The sequence below is a fragment of the Amphibalanus amphitrite genome, unplaced genomic scaffold, assembly GCF_019059575.1.
Source record: "Amphibalanus amphitrite isolate SeventyFive unplaced genomic scaffold, NRLGWU_Aamphi_draft 000138F_arrow, whole genome shotgun sequence".
Lineage (NCBI taxonomy): Eukaryota > Metazoa > Arthropoda > Thecostraca > Balanomorpha > Balanidae > Amphibalanus > Amphibalanus amphitrite.
The window spans coordinates 432,313-454,916 of NW_024881633.1; the positions used below are offsets into that span (position 1 = coordinate 432,313).

General features: G+C 50.2%; 1 protein-coding gene across 1 annotated transcript in view; it reads left to right on the forward strand.

Annotated features, from left to right (window-relative positions):
• Window positions 1–22,604, forward strand: part of LOC122382374 (equilibrative nucleoside transporter 1-like) — a 40,650-nt gene that overhangs the window by 17,014 nt on the left and 1,032 nt on the right. Inside the window, exons 3-10 of the mRNA XM_043367610.1 lie at window positions 7,080–7,240; window positions 11,900–12,045; window positions 12,678–12,795; window positions 19,698–19,827; window positions 20,849–20,968; window positions 21,380–21,503; window positions 21,838–21,923; window positions 22,253–22,452. Coding sequence (XP_043223545.1) covers window positions 7,080–7,240; window positions 11,900–12,045; window positions 12,678–12,795; window positions 19,698–19,827; window positions 20,849–20,968; window positions 21,380–21,503; window positions 21,838–21,923; window positions 22,253–22,452 — 1,085 coding nt within the window. The remainder of the gene's footprint in view (window positions 1–7,079; window positions 7,241–11,899; window positions 12,046–12,677; window positions 12,796–19,697; window positions 19,828–20,848; window positions 20,969–21,379; window positions 21,504–21,837; window positions 21,924–22,252; window positions 22,453–22,604) is intronic.

A 22,604-nucleotide genomic window follows, 5' to 3' on the forward strand; every position in this document is an offset into this window, starting at 1 on the left:
CCCCTCCTCCCCTTCCCCACCCACGCTTTCGGCAGTGACGGCACCCACCGCTAGGCGACGGCGCCCGGCCTGGGGCGCCCCTCCGCCGCCAACCATAAAACCGACATCGAGGGAGAGGTTATTGAGCGAACAGGGTTCGGGGCGAGGGAGGGTTTTTGTGGCCATAGATCACGCTGTCTTTTGTAAGTGCAAGTGCACTGATTGTTAACTAAGGTGTCAAACATTACTTTAAATTGGCCTGCTCAATTGAAAAAAATGTGTCGTAATTCGGATGATGGCCAGTTCAATCCAGCTGTCATTTCAGCAGACACTCAAACGGCAGACCAAAACTATCTCCATGCATTCGTGATTGTTTTATTATAGATATTTAGCGTCCAGAAAAGTTCTTGCTTTCATTTATTACGCACACTGACAAATAATTATCTCATGTTTGGATGATAAATTATGACGTTTTTCGGCCAGTTGATTTTTGCTGATAATGATGCCAAATTGTATTATATGTACCAGATGTTCCAGAACATGGGTACCTATCAAGAAATACTGATAGATTTGTGCATCTGTGCGCTCCGGTCCGGAAATGTTATTTTGGGAGACGGAGGAAGCCCTGATAAACGTATGTTCAGCCTCAATACCCGACTGATAACTGATAAACATTTGTTGAGCCGCCGCAGCATCCAGCTGATAAAGAGGGACCCAGAGCCTCTGGGCATATTTCCTGAGACAATCCAGATAGTTTTTTCTTAGATAACCGCCCGTTTACACTTGATGTTCGGAAATCCTCTTGAAAACCTGTTTTGCCTCATTCATATAAACTTGTTTATTTTTGTCATTAGATTATTTTTAGTTTTTCTCTAGATAATCGCCCCCTGAACGAAAACCTTCTGTTATGCCTCATTCATATTGAGTTGTTTATTTAATATTTATGTCAATAGACGATTTTGAGAACAAGTTCTGTTGATATGCGCCACGTGGTCACCCGTATTTACTCCGGTCACATAAAGGCAGTGCTATCGTTTCGGGGGCCGGTCCCGGCGAGATATCGTTCACGGGGATTTATGTCACCGTCCACCTGCTCCGTCGATCCCGCGTGTCGCCGCCAGTGACGGCGCTGGCACAGGAGGGCTACGGTGAGCACACAGCCGGATTGGGGCCGCGGCACGGCACGTGTCAGGGTAACGGCCTCAGAAGACCGACAGGGCTATCAGTAAAACCACACTACTGCCGGAAATTGAAAATCGGAAGGAGAGCATAAAACATTATTCACTCTCGAAACGAATTAATGAAGCTTCCTGAAGCCAAAAAGGCAGATAACCCGATTTGTTTTTTCCTCGCTCAATGCTGGTCAAAATTTCTCGTCTGATCATAGATGTAATCCGGACCCTATAAAACTGCCATGGGCTCCAGCCGTCTTGCAAATGGGCGCATAACGTCTTCTTTGCGCCCATTGAATGGTTTTGGAGTGTTTAGTCGCACCCATTGACCCCCAGGCCCATCTATGCGCGTATGATTGGCGAGTTTCAGGACACCCTCAGAAGGTCGACGGCCCTCGACGGACCACGGACGAAAACTGTCGCGTCCTCCGTCAAGAGACCATATGTGGGGAATGGAACGGGAACAGAAGTGTGCTGTCGGACGGTTCAGGGTCATTTATCGTGCTGTTTGACAAGACCGGCTGCGATGATTGATGTCTGGTTGGTCGGAGTTCAACGGACTCGTGCAGTGGATCTTAGAGACGGGATTATAGAGCTCGATGGGTACAGTTTACGTTGGTGGTATATGCTTATAAAGTCTCGCAGGTCTTCGCTCAGGAATTTATCCACACGAGGACACCGGCCTCGAGGGATAAGTTAATGAGAGGGCATGCTGTCGATGACATGGAGAATGGAACCTCCTGAGTCCTGATATATTTCAATCGCGTGCGAGAAAATGTCATCGGGAGGAATGTTAATGTAGCATCGGGTATCAATGGTGTAAACAAAGCGGCGATCAACTAGCATAAATGAATAGGCGGCGGTCGTGAACTGAATGTCGCGAGTCGCGTCATATGACGTTACTGTAACGTTCAGTTCCGTTCTCAGTGCCTGAAGAAGGCCCCACTCTATGAATCCAGAGCAGGGGTGTGTGGCCAGAGCAGGGGTCCATCAGTCTTCCGGCAGCTGTCCTGGGGCCGGCGGGGTGACCTCCTGCCTCCCTCCCCGGAGTGTGATGAGCCGTGCAGGCCTCCAGCGGACTGCAGAAACGAGTATCCAGCTACACGTGTCCCGCTCCCAGACACGGCCACTAATTTATTAGTCCGTCCGCCCGCCGCTTTTTTGTGACAGGAAGAGGACCTCCCCGGTTGAGGAGGCTGGCAGAGGGACGGGGGACGATAGACGGCTACCATATGTATGGTTCACAGCTGATGGCGCCAGTAGAGCAGGGTAGGAGACGCTGTAAGGAGTTAGTGTTCAAAAATAAACGGGATGTCGTTTAGGAGATTGGGAGGGAATGTTAAACAGAGTTCGTCATTAAGATATGAATTATCTATAACTCATGTTATGCTGTCATGTGACACTAGGATGTACTTCGTTTATGAACGCCCTGCGCTGTCCAACAAGATCTTGCAACTAAGCTGATGAGTGCTCATAGTCATAGCATAGAGCCTCTTGATAAACTACGAAGGACTGAAACCTGTATGTAGTAATGAACCCCTTCAAATTTGTAAAGCATTAAATCGTTGCTAATTCGAACGCATAAATAGTCCCACGTTTCTTCTGTTTAACTTTTTTAAGGGTAAATGCTTGTATAAAATTGCACTAATGTGCACTGGTTCGCAGTTAGCACTATCGTCAAAAATATGAAACAACTAAAAATGCCATTTTTAGGGCCTTACACTCAGAAGTTAGTCTGGTTTTATAGCACTGTTTCGGTTAGTTTGTTTTACACCAGATGGTTGATTGCGGTGCTCGAAACCACATCCAGCTGTCGGCCAGTCGCAGACAGTAGGCACACCTACTCTGTACCTACACACTGCACGATAATGCATCTGTCGTACGGTCGCGACGGGCGGACCCCGGTCCCGTTGGACCCCGGTCCCGGCAGCCGCACGTTCGGCCCGGCGCAGTTCCGCCGCGGTCTCGACTCCCGGCTACATTATTGAGCTTGCACTGACGTACTGACTTCATACATGCATGTGGTGCCTGCGTGGGACTGGGTGCCACGGATGGGACTCGGGAACTATTAGCAAGGCACGCTTCTGGGAGGGTGATGTATGTCTCAGAAGCCCCTCTGGCTCATTTACTCATAAACCACAACTCCATGCTACAGGAAATGCTGCTTGCAGTCTCGTAGAACCTGGCGCTTGTTTAGTCTGGTGAGCTTTAGTTCAATGTCCATCCAGCGGCTTCTCGATAGAGTTAGAGCTATTTTTATCCAACTTGTTTTCTACCGCATGCTGTCGGTAGGTGCGTATTTCGATTGTTAGTGCTGACCGGTTGCTAGACATGACTCGTTTACGGGCAAATGTCATGCCGACTTTTTCGTGAGCCGTTAATACTCAAACTCATCTTTATTTCGTACACCAGTTTTAGCTAGAGATCGCCCCTTCTCTGGCGTATTTACCGGCACTGTTCACATTCACTACTCGACGTACGAGTATTGTCTGGTAGCTGGCAGCGTACGACAGGGGTGGAGCCGGACAAAAGGCCGACGATTTCTGATGAGTGCCAAGGCCGATGGGGGGGGGGGGACACGTACCACCATCCGCCATCACTCGTGTCCATTGACTGGTCCCGTCTGGTGGACTAGCACCAGGCACTCTGAAACTAACGGAAATTGTCAATCGGTGAAAGCGTACCCTTATCTAGCTGGCGTATAGTGTATGCTGAGCAGTGAGCAGGAATGTTTTCTGACGTGACTATTGTGGTATTGGGTAAGACATCTGAGTCTGGCTTTATATCAGTGTCCCAAAAATATATTTTGGCTTGGGTGTCGGAGGGGAATATTTGTCAGTACAAAGAGGGCTGAGAGTGGAAAATTGCCAGTCAGAAAGGCACTAAAAAGAGTTGAAAACAGGGATCAACAATTTATTTGTGAATGTTAGAGGGTGCTCTGGCGAGCTGCATAGGATGATTACATGATGAAATATGGAGAGAGGTAAAAGATACACGCGGATGCTCCCGATTGGTAAAATAGGGAGTGGAAAATCGCTCTGGAAAATTGGAGGTGAGAGTGGAAAATTATTTTCATTTGGGTGTCGCTTCTCACCCAAACTTGCAAATTAGTTTATTGTATTTGAGGTGTGAGGTGATCCGCTCTTCACTATGTGAAAATAATGGTAAAAATATTGGCAAGGATAATTGACAATCATTAACTGATTCTGTAGGCCGTGTCCCTTGCTAGATTTTGTTCAATGCATTTTAGTCTAGGTCTGCAATCTTCCGGTTACAGTCTATTCCGGTTAGTATGACGTCACCGGTCGATGCGGCGTCTGACGTCACAGGCCGTCTGACGCAACCCCTGCCGATCTGCTGTGACCTGCGCTGACCGGACGCTCTCCACGGGTCGATACGGACTTCCCCGGAGGCCCGGGGTGTCTGTGACCTCTGACCCGTGCCGTCACCCATTGGGGCCGCCTCCGACTAACGAGCGGATCGGCCGCCGCTGATTGCTGGATCGCTGGTGCTTGCTGATTGGTGGGTTGAGATTGAGACGCGGTCGATAATCAAGTTTTTTTTTGCAGTAAATTTATTTGTTCGAAACAAAACAGGACATAATGTAAAGCGACACCAGAAAATTTGCAAGGTGCCAGCAACGTTTAAGGCTATATTAAATAAGTTAAATTAATTTTTACCTTTATTAAAGAATACAAAATATTTACTGAGATCAGAGATCGATCCAGTAGTGGGCATGCTCGCTGTCTTGCTGACTGTATCCGATGCACGAGCACGCCCCCCCCCCCATCTGGCCACGCCCCCAGTCGTCCCTACACCCGGTCCAGCCCACACCCATCTCATGTGACTACGTCCGGCGCGCCTCGGTAGCTGCTTTTCCGTCTGTCTCCCGGACTTGGACGGCATGTGGTCAGGCTGATCGGCTCCGATGACCGTCTTATTGTCATCGTATAGGCTACTTCCTCAGTGCTTGAATGTCGGGGTTAGTGTTCACATAACAGATGCAGAGGAAGGTGCCCGTATCGGCCTACATTTGCTGGGCTGGAATAATTTGAATATTTTAGTTCAGGCGCACGAAACAAGGAAAAAGTCTGAAATGAATAAGAGCTTGTATTTAGAACCGATTTTCTTGGTTACACCTTTTTAACTAGAGCTTAGACTGATATATTTCATACTTCATAGCCTTACCTGCAGCGTTGATAGATTATCGTAATTAGCAACGGCTGTTCTCGTGTATGCCCGTCGATAAAATAAACACCTCGCACACAGGGGCACGTGTCCTGTCGTCAGTATGCTAGTTTGACATAGCCACGGCTAGTTACTGAGTACACATACTTGTACACCGTTTCTGGATGAGGGGCCGCTTAGGGTTAGCTAGCCGGAGAGTGCCGAGCACGCGCGAGAGGCATGGTGCAACGTTGCTGGAAATGAGGGGATTATCGCAATGGAAAGCGGCGCTTAGTGTACTGCTGCCAGCGAGACATGATACAGAGTGGGGCACAGCTCAGCGGATCAAGTTTCCGTTTTGGATCTAATGCAGCTAACTATCTGGAGCCCTTGGGCCTTAAGGCGGTCTGGTCGCAGTTATATAATATAGCTTTGATGCGAGCGACTCTAGTTAGCTCTGGCTTTTCTGGAGCCTTTTATAGCTTTCATCCCGTCGTGTAGCTCTTATGCGCTGGTCAGATGACTTTGATGCTCTGGCCTGAACTTGATGCCGTTTTCGGTGAAAGCGTTGTCGATTCCATTGATGCTCATTGACGAGATAATTGCGCTGTATTTATTCCTTCAATGGTTTTGTTGTTCTCGAGGTCTTAAACGTCCTTCAATGATTCATATTAGTTATTGACTCTCTTATGACTTGCTTAGAAGTTTAATGGCTGGATAATTGATTAATGCTCACTGAGAGTCCTCGAGCTCACCTCTGAGGGAGGGCGATTACTTTTTACCACTGTCATCGGAGCACTATGTCATGTCCAGAGACGGCTCACAACTTTTTATCGGGCTATACCGCAAAGTTTCTGGTCTGACTTGAACTATAGGATTCAGTCGGTAGTCTCTGAAACTGTTCGGTGAGCAGTCTGACCTGCCTGCACCGGATAGTGCTCGGCATTCGGTGCCAACACATTCTTGGCACCATTTCAACACGCCACGTGCCACGAGACGAGACCCCACGCTGGCACATCTGCCCGAAATGTGACGCGACAGAGTTGTGGCTCTCCTGAGCATTTCTCTCACCCACATAAAGCTAGCAAGGACTGGTAAAGCTAGCACTTCCACCAGTCCTGGAACGTCCGGTTTTGAGCGCGACTGGCTCACCCTTCCAACCCTATAAGAGCGTTACGGCAGTGCACGTCGGCATGACCCACAGCGTGGTCTGGCAGAGTAGCGCTGTTGGCTCGGGTCCAGGCTCAGTGGTCCGTGCTTACCCGACAGGGATGTTGGTATAACACCCTCCCTGCCCATCTAACTACTGTCCGAGGTGGTCTAATGGGCGCCGGGGGCGGGTGATGGGACTATGAACGAGTGTCCAGCACCTGTTGCTGTATGATTGCTGGCACATTATTGCCACCAATATCAGTGGTGACTGCTGTCTTGCGCCAGTGTTGATCTGAGGTCAAAGGGTCGCATTGGTTGCAGCTTGATTTTTGCGGTGAACTATGGGGATGTGATGAGATGTATGAGATGTAGTGATAATGGTGTGGGATGGAGAGAGAGAGAGAGAGAGAGAGAGAGAGAGAGAGAGAGAGAGAGAGAGAGAGAGAGAGAGAGAGAGAGAGAGAGAGAGAGAGAGAGAGAGAGAGAGAGAGAGAGAGAGAGAGAGAGAGAGAGAGAGAGAGAGAGAGAGGCAGACAGAGTCGAGCCGTCGAAACAAATTAACAAATATTCAATCACAGACATATGACTGCTCGTTCTGCCCTGTTTCAGTACTGGAACTACAAGTTCCGGAATGCCTCAGTGGACATCAACAACTCGACTGCGGAGGAATCGAAGACGGAGCTGCAGTACAACTTTGCCGCCTACCTGGCCGTCGCCTCTATGCTGCCCAACACCACCTTCCTCACCCTCAACGCCATCTTCGCGCACAAGTTAGTCACCGACTACCGGACTCAATGTGTGTGTTATGTTGGGCCCATGGTGCTAAAGTATTTATGGGAATTCAGAGCATAAGTCCCCTTTCAGCCCTTAAAACCGAACAAAACTGTAGTCGTCGCTTGGTCGCAGTTTCAGACACATCATCAAAAAGCATATAAGATCGTATTCGTGTCGTGACGCTTTGGTTCGGTATCGGGCTTGTATTAAGTACGTATATTTTCTCACGGAACGTTTTTTAGTCAGTCGCTACTGGCTACTGGTACATGTTGCTGTCCACTTTCAAGCGCGTTTTGTTATAAAGTGCTGTTTCGCACAGGCCCACGGGTTAGCTATGCGGAGTAGTAGAGTACCAGCATGCACTAAGTTGCGATCGGCAGCACAGCGTTTCAAGGAGTGTCAAGTATGATGAGTGGCGCAATCATCACACTATCGTGTGTGCCCTCTATCATCATACCTGTATGAAGTTCTAACATAAATCAAACCGTGAACAATACGGAGAGAACCTGCTTGGGCAAACTTGCTTCCATGCGCACCTTAGGATCGAGTGCTTGATGTCATTCCAATCCAACCACCGTCGTCCGTCAATCTCAAGTTCTAATTCTTCTTGCCTGTTCTCAATCTTGCCTTCTCGCTGGACCAATCTAGTCATTACGTATTCCTTCTTGCCATTGCTAAATCTCTTTCCATCACGACTCCCTCCCATCTATCCTCTCTCGGCGCTACTGCGGCGGAAGGTCGGTGGTGGATCGTTTGGCCTCCAGCTGCACACCCGAGTCCTCTCCGGTCAGTGGTTTGGGTGAGGAGCTCCTCACCCCCAGCCGACTATCGGAGGCGGCGCTGCGGCCCCTCCCAGCGGCCGCCTCTCCTGGCGGGGTGACCGCGCTGTCGGACCGGCCCGAGGGCACGGGACGCGGCTCCGGAGCCGCTGCCGCGCCCTCCAGACCGGCGTAGCGTGTCATGTGGTGGTCGGCCGGCTGAAAAGTACCGCAGAAATACCGCAGGCTCACGTCGTCAGAGATGGTGATGGTTGGCGGCTGGTCGCCGGCAGCGGTGGCTCCTCCGGTGACCGCCCGGCCCGCAGGGGCGCCGGTCGAGTGTGCTGCCTGCTCTGGAGGTAGTGAAATGAGAGGCGGCTCTACAGCTAGTCCTGAGGAGGGTTGCGTTCTATTTGCGGGTTCTGTGGGAGCTGCTGGATGTGTAGCGGTGTTTCTTGGCGTTGTAGAGTTATCCTCTTCTGTCACTTCCGTCTCGGTCGTGTCTGTCGTGTCTGTGTGGGTCTCCCGTCCCCCATCTGACATCTCATTCACCTCCGCTCCCTGCGCCGTCTTCTCATCCGCCACGGCCGCCGCCATCGGTCGCGGCTGCACAATCTCCTCCGCGGGCTGGTCTCCCACCTGGTCAGCCCGCTCCACCGAACTCGAAGCCGTCGGCAGGGTGTGGTACGACGAGTCCGTGGTGGCGGCCACGCTCTCGAACGGCGAGCTGCTGCCGGAGGAGTCGGCACGCTCCAGTTGCTCGTCCTCGTCCAGACCTTCGTCAGTGGCGTCATCGTCATCGTCCGGCTCGGTGGCGGACCACGGGGTCGGTGCGCGCGTGCTGGTCATACGCGAGCGGCGGGATTTGGCGGCGCCGCGGGCTGCCGAGAGGCTGGAGATGGCGTCCAGAAGCTCAGTAGATGGAGACGGCTGGGTGGGATCCTCAGACAGAAGTGGAGGCTTCGGAGGAATACTGTCTGAGGGTGATGCGAGCGAAAGCTCAGTTGGTGTGTCGGCTGTGTTTTGAGGCTCCTCTGCTGAAGATGGGGGCTCGTGTATCTCTTGGGACATGACTTCTGCTGAAGACGGAGGCTCTGTTATCTCTTGGGACACGACTTCTGATGTTGAATCGGACGAGTTTGAGACTGTGATTAGCGTAGACTGGTCGGTCCGGCTGTCATCCATCTGCTCTGTTGAACCCGGAGTCTCTGGTATATCCTGAGACATGTCCTCTGGTGTTTCTAGACTTGTTGGTTTCGTGACGGAGATAGGTAAAGGCTCCGATGGCTGCTCCGGGATATGAGGTAAGGAGGGAGGATTCGATACTGATTTGCTTTTGAATGGCAGCGCGGAAGAAAGTTCGTACGATTGACGAGCTACTTGTGGCTTCACTAGTAGGACAGTTTGTGCTGCCTTACGCTCAAGCGATGTAACATTGAGCTCATCGTCTCCGGCGTGCCTCAACTGAAGTAGCGTCACCTCCTCTTCCTCGAGGCCCTTCTCACTCTCCCAGTCACCATCCGGGATCGGATGGAAATCTGCGGCAACAACAGCTGCCACCACCTGGTCCAGTTCCGGACATACGTCCCGAGCAGGCAGAATAACTTTGCACTCACCTTCGCCTTCCTCTGGACTAAAAGAGGTCTCACTTTTGACAAAGGTGATGGCCGAGCTTTCAGCTGACATCTCTGGAAGGCCAGACCTCTCTTCGGTGGAAGCTTTGACTGGTCGTGGAATTTGCGTCGATCCTGTGAGCGAGTTTGTCCAGTTGTGGATTCGGATTCGCATGTCTTCCGCGGTGTAAGGAGGAGAACCTCGTCCTTCTCTCGCGGCATTTGTGAGGAAGGGGCAGCAGGAGCTAAGGATGCCAGACATATGTGCCCCTGCGCCTCTTTTGGGTTCCTTCTTATCCGTAGTGCAATTATTGATAACAGCTTGAAATAAGTTACGAATTTGCCTAGAATAATAGGACGTTTATATACATTTCGTGATAGGTACCTGTTTGATCAATAAATGTGATGAGGATAAAATGTCCTCACGTCATACTTTTAGGCTACTGGAGGCTCGCCAGAACCGAATTCCCTATTTTCCCCAAATTTTCCCGTTGGCCGATTGCAGGTAGACAAGTCGCAGACTCAAGTGTAACACGTGCTATGATGAAGCCGGGAACTTCTACATATTTACTGTATGCCTGGCCTATTCAAATACATTAGCCAGAGGGGTGTGGTAATAACTGGTGTAAGCAAATTGACCACGGTCAAAAATGTATTACCAGAATGCACTTAAGCCAACATTTTGGGATGGTCTCGTTCCTAAGTCGGCTAAGAGCTTCAGTCCAGAAAATAAATTTTTCGTTGGCATACAGTAAAATACATACCAAACTCGGCCGGTGATAAATTTTCAAGACCTCAGTCCTTACTGATTTTTGAACTCGGCCTTCGGCCTCGTTCAAAAATCCAGTAAGGACCTCGGTCTTGAAAATTTATTTACACCGGCCTCGTTCAGTATTATATATAACTGCCCAATCGGTTATGAGGCGTATTTTCTCAGATACGTATACGAGTAAAACGTTCAGCAAATGCTTAGATCGATGCCTACATTTTAGGCCTTAAACATCTGGTGCAGATCGTGGTTGTCGTCCATGGCGCCACGCCGGCTGGCTACAGACTGTTGCAACATATGGGGAGAGGTTGAACCCGTGCGGACCGAGGCGGGGAAAATCAATGGGACGGCTGAAGGTGACCAGCGCGCGTGCTGAAGGTCATCGCGGTCAGGTGGTGGGTGTGACGCCGCCGACGACCAATGAGAGCAGGGGGTGTGTTCGAGAACGGACCAATCGGCGCTCGCCCGCCCATGGCGCCGCCGGCACGACCCACTACGCTGCACGGAAGCAAGGGCGGCGCCACCGTGGGGGCAGTGGGGGCAGACTGCCCCCACTGACAGGAGGCCGTGGGGGCAAAACTATATTTTTGCCCCCACAAAATTTGGCTGATATTGAAAAGGGAACAGAAGACCTATGCAATATTCCTGATGGGATAGGACTTGCGATGATGCAAACGAGGCTAAAAAACTCCCATGCAAAGCTGTGGTGATGTGATGATGGCAAAGAAATTCCTTTATTTGCCATAACATTTCCTTCGTCTGGACAATTTTGGATGGCAACGGCTAGGGGCAAGGTGCTCCTGCTCCTGGATTCTGCAGATCGGGGTGTCAGACAACAGTAGGGTCACCTCAAGCTTGCCCCCACTGGCAAAAATTCGTGGCGCCGCCACTGCACGGAAGCATAATTCGAGCTAAATTCGGACCGTGTGAGATACCTCGGACAGCGACTTATCATGTTCCAGACACGCTTCATTTCACATGTGTATTGATCTCGGATGCTCAGCATGGTAGGCTTGCATCATATTCTGGATAAGACTAGAGCCACTGCCCAAGGGGGCTTTGGAATGCTGTGAATACAGCATAGGCGCGGGAGCCGGGGGGGCAGTGGGGGCAGCTTGCCCCCCCAACTCTGGGGCCGTGGGGGCGGTGCCCCCACAGCTTTGAGACGGAATACCACACTTTTTTTGCAAATGTTTTCTTTTTTTTGTTGAAAAAGCCGAGGGGTGAAAAATAAGTGGCCTAAAACCGGTGAGAAAACTAGATTTGGGGGTACCCTAGGTTAATCTCTATTATGGTGTGCCCCCCCAGTCGGAAAGTAGTTCCCGCGCCCTTGGAATACAGGCAGCATTAGCGTTTTAAAGAAGAAAAATAATAAGTGCTTTGATAAGCGACGTGCTGAAACGGATGCGATCGCTTTGACTCGGGCTGCCAGTGCAATGGTGGATGGTATTGACTCGTTTATTGATCGTTGACGCCTGTTACTTGATTAACACAGCACGGTTGTTTTTGCTGCAGGATAAACCAGCAGCTGAAGCTGGTTGTGGCGCTGAGCATCGTCATTGTGTTCTTCATCTTCACCACGATCCTGGTGCCCATCAACTCGGACAGCTGGCAGTACTCCTTCTTCGCGCTGACGATGGTCGTAGTCGTCACTCTCAACGGTGAGACCACGGGCATTCAACACCGCGGGTGATCTGCAAATTTGTTTTGCTGGGTTAGGCCTTTTCGGTCTGACTAGACCATTTCAGGGCCGGAAGACTTATAGGAATTGAGGGAAACATTGGTCTGGGCAGGAACCCTAGCGAGTCACTGGGACTGAGCCCGTCCCAAAAGGACAGGTCGACCATTCCCCCAAGCACTCACTGCACCCGGTTACGGGTGAACTCCCTTAGGAGCTGCGGTACGCTCCAGTGGGAACCACCCAAATGGGATAAATTCCAGCCCGGAACAGGGAAAAGAGGTGTGGAGGAGAAGAATTTGTCTGTCCTGAGGATAGAAAAGAGGGAACGGTCAATCTGCAAATGTCAGGTCTATCCACAGACGAATTTTGCATGCATCAACGGTCACGACAAATTAAAAGATGCCTAGCCCAAAGGAACAGAAAAAGTCGTACCTAACGAACTGACGGACAACGTCATTTACTTGCAATTAAATATAAATGAATGAAAATGCATTAAATACCCTGACTGTATCTATTTCTGACCGTGCCTCTGTGTTGCAGTCGGCGCCGCCGTGTTCCACGGGGCGGTCTGTTCGGCCTTTCGTTAACCCCCTGTAATGTTATGTGTTGCAGTGGGCGCCGCCGTGTTCCAGGGCGGTCTGTTCGGTCTGTCGGCCCAGTTCCCCTCCAAGTACCTGTCGGCTGTGCTCTCCGGCCAGGCGCTCGGAGCCGTGTTCGCCTGCCTCTGCAGGTGGGGTGCTACAGTGGCTTGACCCGCTTTTATTATGAAGCAGAGAAATGTCGATTGAGTCCAAAGTTTTCCGAAGAATGCTTACGACTATTTTTCTCATATTTGTGGCTCGCAAATGAGCTTACTGAAGGTTGGGTTGCCTTAGACGTCTCTCTCAAATGAACGTTGTAATATCATAAGGATTTTTAGCACTTCCCTGTTTCTGTCTATCAGACACAGAAATGTCGCGCTACCCACGCTGATTAATACTATTGGGGCATTCCACGTCAAATCAAACACCGAAATCCGTCATCCCCTTCGATTTTTCTGAAAATTTGTAGGCAGACTGGGCATGGTTCAAAACTGAGTTACGTGTAATATTTTCGAAATTTGATAACGTATCGCCGAGATATAGGTCATCAAATATAGCCAAAAATGCCACACATCATTTTTTTAAATGCTTATAACTCTGGTTCCTTTTCTGGTATCAAAATGATATTAACAGGGTCTTGTAGGCAATTGATAAGGCTTTGATTTTTAATTATAAAATGAAATTGAAGTGACCTTGAAATGCATTTGACCTTGAATTAAAACAGAAAAATTTAAATAGCAAAAAACACGCCACCTTCGATTTGAGTAATTTTTACATATTATGTCCGTCACAATGTTCCTAACCATCTGTGAAAAAATTGGAGTGGGCCATTCATAACTTTCGCGGCAAACGCCGTTTTCATGCATCAACATCACGCAACCGCGCGTGACCTTGAAAGACAGAGTCAAGACATGCTTGCTTGTGTACACTTTCTGAAATGAATGATCGCTGATTAGTGATATCCCAAACTCTGCGAGAATGGAAATGCATAGTCATCGTAGTCAAGCATTCACGTTCCATTGTAAAAGTGTCTCAGGCAAACGGTAGTTTGCGGTGAATTTTGAGCCGTGTGGAAATGCATCATGAAATAAATTCAACGAAAACATTATCACGCAACGATATCTTCACGTCTTTTGATCTTCACTATACGAAAGAACATACATTTTTGAGTATGTATGGGGAATTTCTAGTTAATCCGATAATAAATATGGCAGTTAGAGTCCTGCTAAGAGTAACATGTCGCCGGCTGAGGCGGGATCGGCCGACGCGGGAAACGCAGCAGTCACAATTTTGTGTTTACACGTTCATATTTCAATTGTTTACCAACCTATTTTCAGAATTCTTTCACCATAAGATTGCCTGTACATTTCTTAGTCTTCTCACAAAATTTGACGCGAATCGAACGTAATCAGCGGTAAGGAGCGCGATGTAAAGACGGAACCGTTCCGTTCCGTCCCGGCACAGTCTACAATTCAGGCGGCGCGTAGCGGTCGGCGCCGGCTGCCGAGTCGCCGCGTCGCCGCGGCGACAGGATGTTCACTTTACACCGCTATTACTAGAACAGTTGTGAACCGATTTTCTTATTGTTTGCACGATGAGATGTGCAATTCAATTCTGGACAGGTAGCCATAAGTAATTTCGCATCAATAACGGGTGTCAAGTCCAAAATGAGACAAAATTGAAGTCGCTCTATTTTCAATCTGCCTTTAGATATTCACTTGAAATTTTGACAGAGTGTCCATGCGTTAATTACACGTTCATGATGTTAAAATATTTTGGCTACGTATTGAGGTCAGTCGTCATGAGCCCTTTGAGCAGGCAAGCCGCAAGAGACATTGTCGCGAGAGTAATTGCTAAAAACCCGAACTTGACTAAGGCTCAGGTTTTCCGCCACGTTAAACCACTTGGTGTTCCACGATCGACTGTATATCGCGCCATCAATACATTCCTATACAAAGGACACGTAAGACGAGCTCAAAATGGCAGGCCTGCTCCCAAAATGTCAGCAAAGAGGCGCCAAGACCTTGTTCGCATGGTAAACGGCATAGTCGGCGTCTCACTTCGTCTCTTAGGCCTCCGCTTTAAAAAATAATGCATGAGAGTAAGACAAATTCTCAGAGAGGAAGAGGTAAGATATGGGATGCGCCAGAGAGCTCCTCAGGAGTCGGCTCAGCAAGAAAAATCTCAAAAACGGCTGCCTGCGACGCCTTAGCCGGGGAAAATTGAGTGCCACTCAAGAACAAGATGTTATCATGGACGATGAAAGATTATTCACTTATACTGGCTCAGAAATGTCATAAACCGTTGTTTTTACGCTGGGCCTGTCGAAGACACACCTCGAATGTGAAGTACCGTCCGATTGGGAAATTCCCAGGTAAGTTTCTTGAGACAATGCATATCACCCAAAGGAGAATCAAAACCAACAATTTACCCCAGTTCAACGAATGTGAACGCCCATGTCTACATCACAAAGTGCCTGAACAGCAAACTAAAATCGTTCATCGAGGCCAACAACCCAAGGGGTGAATATGTATTTTGGTCAGACTTTGCTTCAGCCCATTATGCACGTGCCACGTGCCAGTTTCTGGAGGAGGTTGGCATACCATATTTAAGCCGCGAGGAAAAAACCCCGAATGTCCCGCAACTGAGACCAATAGAGGACTTCTGCGGCATACTTATACAAGAAGTTTACCATGGTGGCTGGACAGCGTCATCCGATCAGCAGCTGCGTGCCAGAATCCTGAGCAGCATCAAGAAAATTGACACGGAGGTGCCGCGATCGATGATGAAGAAAGTGTGAGAGCGCGTGCATCTGGCAGACAGGCACGGACCCCTGGTGCAGATTCACTAGTACCAGTGTACTGGCGACAGATCGAAGTATATGTGGTGAAACTTTCGTTAAAATATCTTATGATACAAAGTGTCTACCTTAATTTTGCGTTTGTCTCATTTTGGACTTGACACCCGTTATTATGAGATACTGGCGAAAAACAGGAGGGGTGGGGCGAAATTCACTCTTCCCCCTCCACTGCGCGTGCTAACATACGTTTGCATATGTGCCATTTTCATAGGCGTAGGAACGTTTTCGAAAGTGGGGGGGCCAGGGTCCCAGAGGTCCAAAACCTAACCTACCCCCAAAATCCGATTTCTCCTCGGATTTCGGCCACTTTGTTTTCGCAAACATGCTCAGAGGTAAAAAAAAAAATCGAGACAAAAAAAGAAAAAAAATTGGTTGAAATTTCAGGGAGTCTCCCGTCCATAAGCTCAAACTGATGGACGCGTTCCCCTGACCTCCGCAGCCGTTGGCACCCTTGCAAATTCCAGAGGCATCCAGCAACTTTTTCATTACGAGCAAGCGTGAAACGTGCAAAGCGAGTCTTTTCAATATACCTATAAAAAGCAGCATGAACGGCCCAGCTAGGCTCAGCCAGGCCTATAACGTTTTTAAGAGGTTTTATATCAGCGACCACTGCAACTGGGCTGATTGACTATCACTTATCAGAGGCCGGTGTGGGATTTTTAGACGGTCTGGGCCTTCAGAGGCCAGTTTAACCCTCCACGGCCCGGTCCTATAGGTTTTCTACATACGCGCTGGCCGAAGGGGCGGGCCGGCGGGTACGACCCCCTCGCCGTTTCGCCCCAGGTGGAGCTAGCGCGTCGCGGTAAAACGAGCGTGTGCGCCGTTACGGGACGCAGAGATCGATACCCGATTTTATGGTCCTAGGTCAACCGGTGACCTCTGACACCGTTCCGTGCTTCTATCCTCAGGATACTGAAATCCTTCTCCTCCACACCGCAACCCCCTCCGGGCTGGACAGGCAACTTTATCTCATGCGGGCTGCTCCCTTGGAGCGGCACCGCTGCTCCCGAGGGAGCGCACCCCGTAGCCGGGTGCAGTGAGTGCCTTGGGGCTGGGTGGCCTGTCCTCTGGACGGGCTCAGCCCCGGCGACTCACTAGGGTGCCTGCCCAGACCAATGTCTCCCCCTATATCATATCATCCTTCCGGCTCTGAAATGGTCTCATTGGACCGAAAGGGCCTAACCCAACAAAACAAACAAAAACCGGTGAACTCTGAGGTCAGGTCAAGTGCCTCAAGGCACGGTTCCGTTTTTGGTGAATAACTTCGCAAAAAATGGCCGCAGAGCCGCGATTTTGCCAGCATCGTGTTCGCCTCTCTCAGGCGCGTCGAATGATATACTTTTTGTTTGGGTGAGGTAAACTCAGGGTGTTGACCTCGGGTCACGGTCAGGTCGGCGTCCCCAGGTCACGAAATTGGTCGAAGGAGGTCATGTCGCATATCATTCGATTCGGCAGGTCTTCTTGAGTCCATAGGTGGCTTTCCCGACTCGCTAGCTCAATTTGATCGGTACCTAGTTATTGACGAAAAACTAATAAGACCCTTATAACTTCATAAATGACGTCGCGCAAGGTCAACATTGCAAAAGTGACGCATCGAACCTTGCAAGGAGTGCATGAAATCACGATTCGGTGTGCTTGAGATAGTTGGAGATCGATCATTCCCGGCGCCAGAAAAAGTTTTCAGTTTATCCCCATTGACTTATACCTAATGGTGAGGTCACGAAAATGACCTGACCTCATATGAACTTTAGGAAAAATCCGAGATATACATTATACAAGTTGAAAGACTCCTATTGGATACTAGGTCCTCCAAGGTTCATTTCCCTGTGAAATCTCCTCTGGCAGTGAGGGCGTTGCGAAGTTGCGACATCTGAAGACCGTGCAGAGGTTCACTTATGACCACATGGGTCAGTGACCTGATCTGACCCGAAAATGCGGTTGGTGTCAAAAGATCCCGTTTGATTCAAAGGTCAGGTATGCCAAGCTTCAGCTCTCTATCGCCGGCGCGTTCGGAGCTATCGCGAAAAAAAAACTATGGAGGGGCGGCACCCCCCCCCCCCCGGCTGGCGAGGGTTAAGGCCCTCAGAGACCAGTACAGGGCCTGCAAAGGGCAGGATGAGACCTTAAGATGCCGACTTGGGCCATCAGAGGCTAATGTGGGTCCTTACAGGCCAGTATGGGCCCTCAGAGGTCAGTGTGGGACCCTAAAATGCCGGCATGGGCCGGTGTTGGACCCCAGAGGCCAGCAGAAGACCCTCAAAAACCAAGATGGGCCTCAGAGGCCAGCATCGGGTCTTCAGAATCCAGTGCAAGGCCCTCAGAGACTAATGCGTGTCCTTACAGGCCAGCATGGGCCCTTAGAGGTCAGTGTGGGGCCGTAACAGACCGGCATGGGAGGGACTTGGAACCTAGAGACCAGCGGAGGGCCCTCATAGGCCAAGGTGGGCCCTCAGAGGCCGATGCGGACCGTTGGAGACCGGCATCGGATCTCCGGAATCCAGTGCGGGGCCCTTAGAGGTCAATGTGGGACCCTAAAATACCGGCATGGGCCGGTGTTGGAACCCAGAGACCAGCAGAAGGCCCTCAAAAACCAAGATGGGCCTCAGAGGCCGGCATCAGGTCTTCAGAATCCCGTGCAAGGCCTCATAGGCTAATGTGGGTCCTTACAGGTCAGCATGGGCCCTTAGAGGTCAGTGTGGGGCCCTAAAAGACCGGCATGGGCCGGCGTTGGACCCCTCAGGCCAAGGTGGACCCTCAGAGGCCGATGCGGACCCTTAGAGGCCGGCATCGGGTCTTCAGAATTCAGTGCGGGGCCCTCAAAGGCACCTAAAGGCACCCCAGAGACAGAAATGAGGCCACCAGAGGCCGGTGTGAGGCCCTCAGACGCCGGCTGGGCCCTTGAGGCCGGTTTAGGGGCCCTCAAATGAGGTCAATGTGGGTTCTCAGCGGTCAATGTGGGCGCTTGACCGCCACTGAAGGGCCCTCCGAGATCAGTGTAGGACCCTCAAAGACTGGTTTGGGAGCTGTTAATAGCTAGCGTGGGATTCTTGAGTCTCGTGACAATCGAATAAGGGCCAGAGCCCCATACGCCCATGGGGGCCCATTGGTTGTTTGGGGGGGCCAAATGATATGATGGCCCCCTGATTAGCCTTTGGAGGGGGGAAGGGCATGGCCCTGATCCCCCTCTGCGACCGTCACTGCACTGAAAGTGGAAGGGGGAGGGGCAGAAACAGACATTGCTGGCCCCCAGCCTGTTTGAAACGAGGCTGAGGCACGGTCACCCTGGCCCCCAGCTAGTACGTCTTTGACGAACTATGCCGACCCCAAGCAGATAAGGTCAAGCGTTGGTCGTTTGTATACGCATTCTCCTGCACCGTGCTAGTATTGTCTTAGTATTGCCTATACCTTTTTAGTGCTCGCTGTCCCGCGCCTCGTATTCAACAAAATGCTGTCACCAGGACTCACAGTCTTGTCTCTGATATGGTTTCCTTCATTGAGTGAAGGAAATTGCGGTCAATAACGCTGTAGAAACAAAAAGGAATCCTCATTAAAGGGCAAGCTGAATAGTTGTCAAGTTACCGGGTGGTAGGTTAGGTACAGACAGACACTTAAGTCAGCAAAAAGTGGGGGGGGCAGTTAACATTGCTGGCCCCCCCACCTCCGAAAGTGGGGGGGCCATGGCCCCCCCGGCCCCCCCTGTTCCTACGCCTATGGCCATTTTCTTCAAAACTTATGAATGGCCCACTCTAATTTTTTCACAGGTTGTTAAGAATATGGTAGGCAATAAAATATATGAAAATGAGCCAAATCGAAGGTGGCGTGTTTTTTGCTATTTCAATTTTTGTGCTTAAGAACAGAGTTAAGCAAATTTCAAGGTCATATATTTAAGTCGATGCAATTCTAAACAAATGCTTAAGAAATTTCCTAAACAGTAAGGTTTATTTCATTCAAATCAAACAAGTACAACCAAAGTTATGGCCGTTCAAAAATATAAAGATGCAACATTTTGTAAAAATTTGATGCCCTATATTTAGAAGACCTGTGGTCAGAATGTGCAAAAAACATCAATGTAATGTCCGGGGCGACACAGGAACTCGCTCACAAATTTATAATGAAATCGCTGATGGTAAGGTGCAAAACAGCCGATTTTTGTTCGATTTGACGTGGAATGCCCCTATTTCCATCCGCCAGGATCGTGTCGATCGCGGTGGCTGGGGAGGACGCGGTAGCGGCGGCCGTCAACTCTGCACTGGTGTACTTTACTCTGGCCGATATTACCCTGCTTATCTCAATGGTGGCCTTCCTCTGGATGACCAAAACGGTAAGCGGTGCCGGTGACGTCACGGGAAGGTTGGAGGTCACAGCAGGCTACTTGGGAACCATCGGGAACGTAGGAGCTATGATTGCATATGTATACGAAGCTCGTCGAACTTTCGATGAACCTTTCGTCGACCAAGCGACGAAATGCGAACCATGTCAAGCGATTATCACCGATTATTGAGTTGTTTTTAAGGTTATTAGCATCATTTATTTTCTGAGCTTGCACATCCGAATAGCCTAACTCGTGTAGGAAGCAACCACTTGAGAACTTCATGCAACGGGGACGTTCTATTACTCTTCTGTCAAGCATGTCAGATACGCTGGATTGACGTTCTAGTTGCGGTCGCCGGAACACGGCGCTTCGATTGGCTCCAGTGCTCTCCAATTGTGGCGACTGAATAGGGCTCGCTGCCCCATCGGATCGGACTGCTGCCGGGTCGGAGCGGTGGGCACGGGTCACAGGCTTGATAAGACCGAGACGCAGGGAGCAGGGCGCAGTGGAGAGGGTGCTGCCCTGTCGCCTAAGGACAGGGGGTTCGTGGCTGACCTCACGGTGTCAGTCAACACGATTCATTCAGCGCATCACAAGTCTCATAAGCCGTAATGGAGCTGCAGCCAAACACGGCTAACTCTATTCTGAGCAGACAACAGAATGCAGCCCGCCTTCTGTGAACCCTCGTTGTTCCCATTAGCCCGGGAAAGTTCTGACGGATTACAAACTGAGTGCCTCCGGGTATTCAGGATACCATCAATGTTTAGATCACAATTTTCAGAAATTCAGTCACACACACACACACACATCATCATCACTCTAGTTGCAAATGTAGGAGAATTGCAACACACCTCAACACTGTCCCTCCGAGTTCAACGCAGTCATCTCAGACCGACGTAGCTGCCTTTCGCCTACCGTTTCCAAATGGAAAAAGCACCTTTCGTTTTTCGTTTACAACTGACATGCGTACCGTCTGGGTACGTGTATGCACCGTCTCTAACTGATTTGTGTACCGCCCGTACATTCACAGGCGTTCTACCAGTTCTACACGTCGTCGCACGGCACCAGCTCTGGCAAGGAGGGCGCCACCATCACCACAGCTCTGTCCGGCAAGAAGCCCTCCATCAACGTCTGGAAGGTGTTTCTGAAGGTGAGCGTCTGCTGCGCGTGACTGAGACGGCGTCAGGGGCCGAGCGCGGACGTAGGAGGTCCATATTGAGGTGCACATGCTGGGTTCATAGTGCAGATGTAGGTCAAAGAGCAGCTGTCGAGTTCGTGTGCACCGTATGACGCATTCATGCATTGGACTCATGCATTGTAGGAATGTTGATGTGCTAGAAAACCGAAGTATGAATATCCATTTTGCGATTACCACTTGAAAGCGCGCCAGATACTCATCGATGTACTGATACCATCTCTATGTATTTTCTACGCCAAGTGCGTACTTCAAATGTGTACCTTGCGAAGCACACATTATTAATGTTAGTTTATCCTGTAATGTTTTTCACGGTACCCCGGGCCCCCAAAATGTGACCTGTGCTCGCTCCTGCCGTGTCTCCAGATCAAGTGGTACGCCCTGTCCGTGTGTCTCGTGTTTGTGGTCACCCTGGCCATGTTCCCGGCCATCACTGCCAAGATTCGACCCATGTACACCGGAACAAAGGAGCACCCTTCCATCTGGGCACGTGAGTGACACCGCACCGCTATCCACCGAGAAGGAAACGCAGGATTAGCCCACCGGTCCTATAAAACTGGCACTCGGCGGTGGTTCGATGTTTGTGGGAAGCTGTATGCATGTGCTGCAGCCTGCAGCCAACAAAATGCCGTTTTCTCATGGAACGGGATTTAAGTTTAACGTAATAAACTACCTTCCTGTATAGCAGCGCGTAAAATCGGCTAAAAAAAAACAAGTATACATAAAATTATGTCGACTACAACTCGTGAATAACGATTTCTCGGAAGCTCAAATTTCAATACATACACAAGCTCCTACTGATCGCATGCTCTTCATTGTTTCAGGTGATTACTTTGTGCCAGTGTGCTGTTTCCTGCTATTCAATCTGACCGACTACCTGGGCAGAATCGCCGGCGGATACACAGTCTGGGTAAGTCTGGGAAAGCACCAAGGCGCCCTCAATCCCTCAATATGCCCCCTGACGTCCAGCGAGGCGACGGTGAATACACACCCTGATGGGCGGCGAATCCTTGATGTGCGATGTTTAATTGTTGTTTGTTTATCAGGGCTTGAAGGTGTGCTGACTGCGGTGGCCATTTGGTGTCCATGTGCGATGTTAAATCTAACCAGCATATCCAACTGCGTGGGATGGTTTAGTGATATAACCAATAGGTCAATCGAAGTCATGCTTGCGAACCACGCATACGCGACCCCTGTTACGCTCGTATCGTCAATGACCGTTCTGTCTCCGATCCGCAGCCGAAGAAGCACCACTGGTACTTTGTGCTACTGCTGGTGGCCCTGCGCGTGGTGTTCGTGCCACTCTTCATGTACTGCCACATCGACCACAAGAACCTGACGACCGTCTTTAATCACGACGCATACTACATCATCTTCATGACGTTTTTCGGCCTCAGTAACGGCTACCTGGCCACGCTCTGTATGATCTACGGACCTGGGTGAGTTTAAATGCCATATAGTCCCGTCCCTTCCCCTCTCGGTGGGTAGGTTGGTGGCCCAAAGACCCTCCGTCTTGGTCCCTTGCTGTGTGACACGGTACTTCCGCGTATATCCTTGGGTGACTCGGTATCACCGCCTCTTTCGACAGATA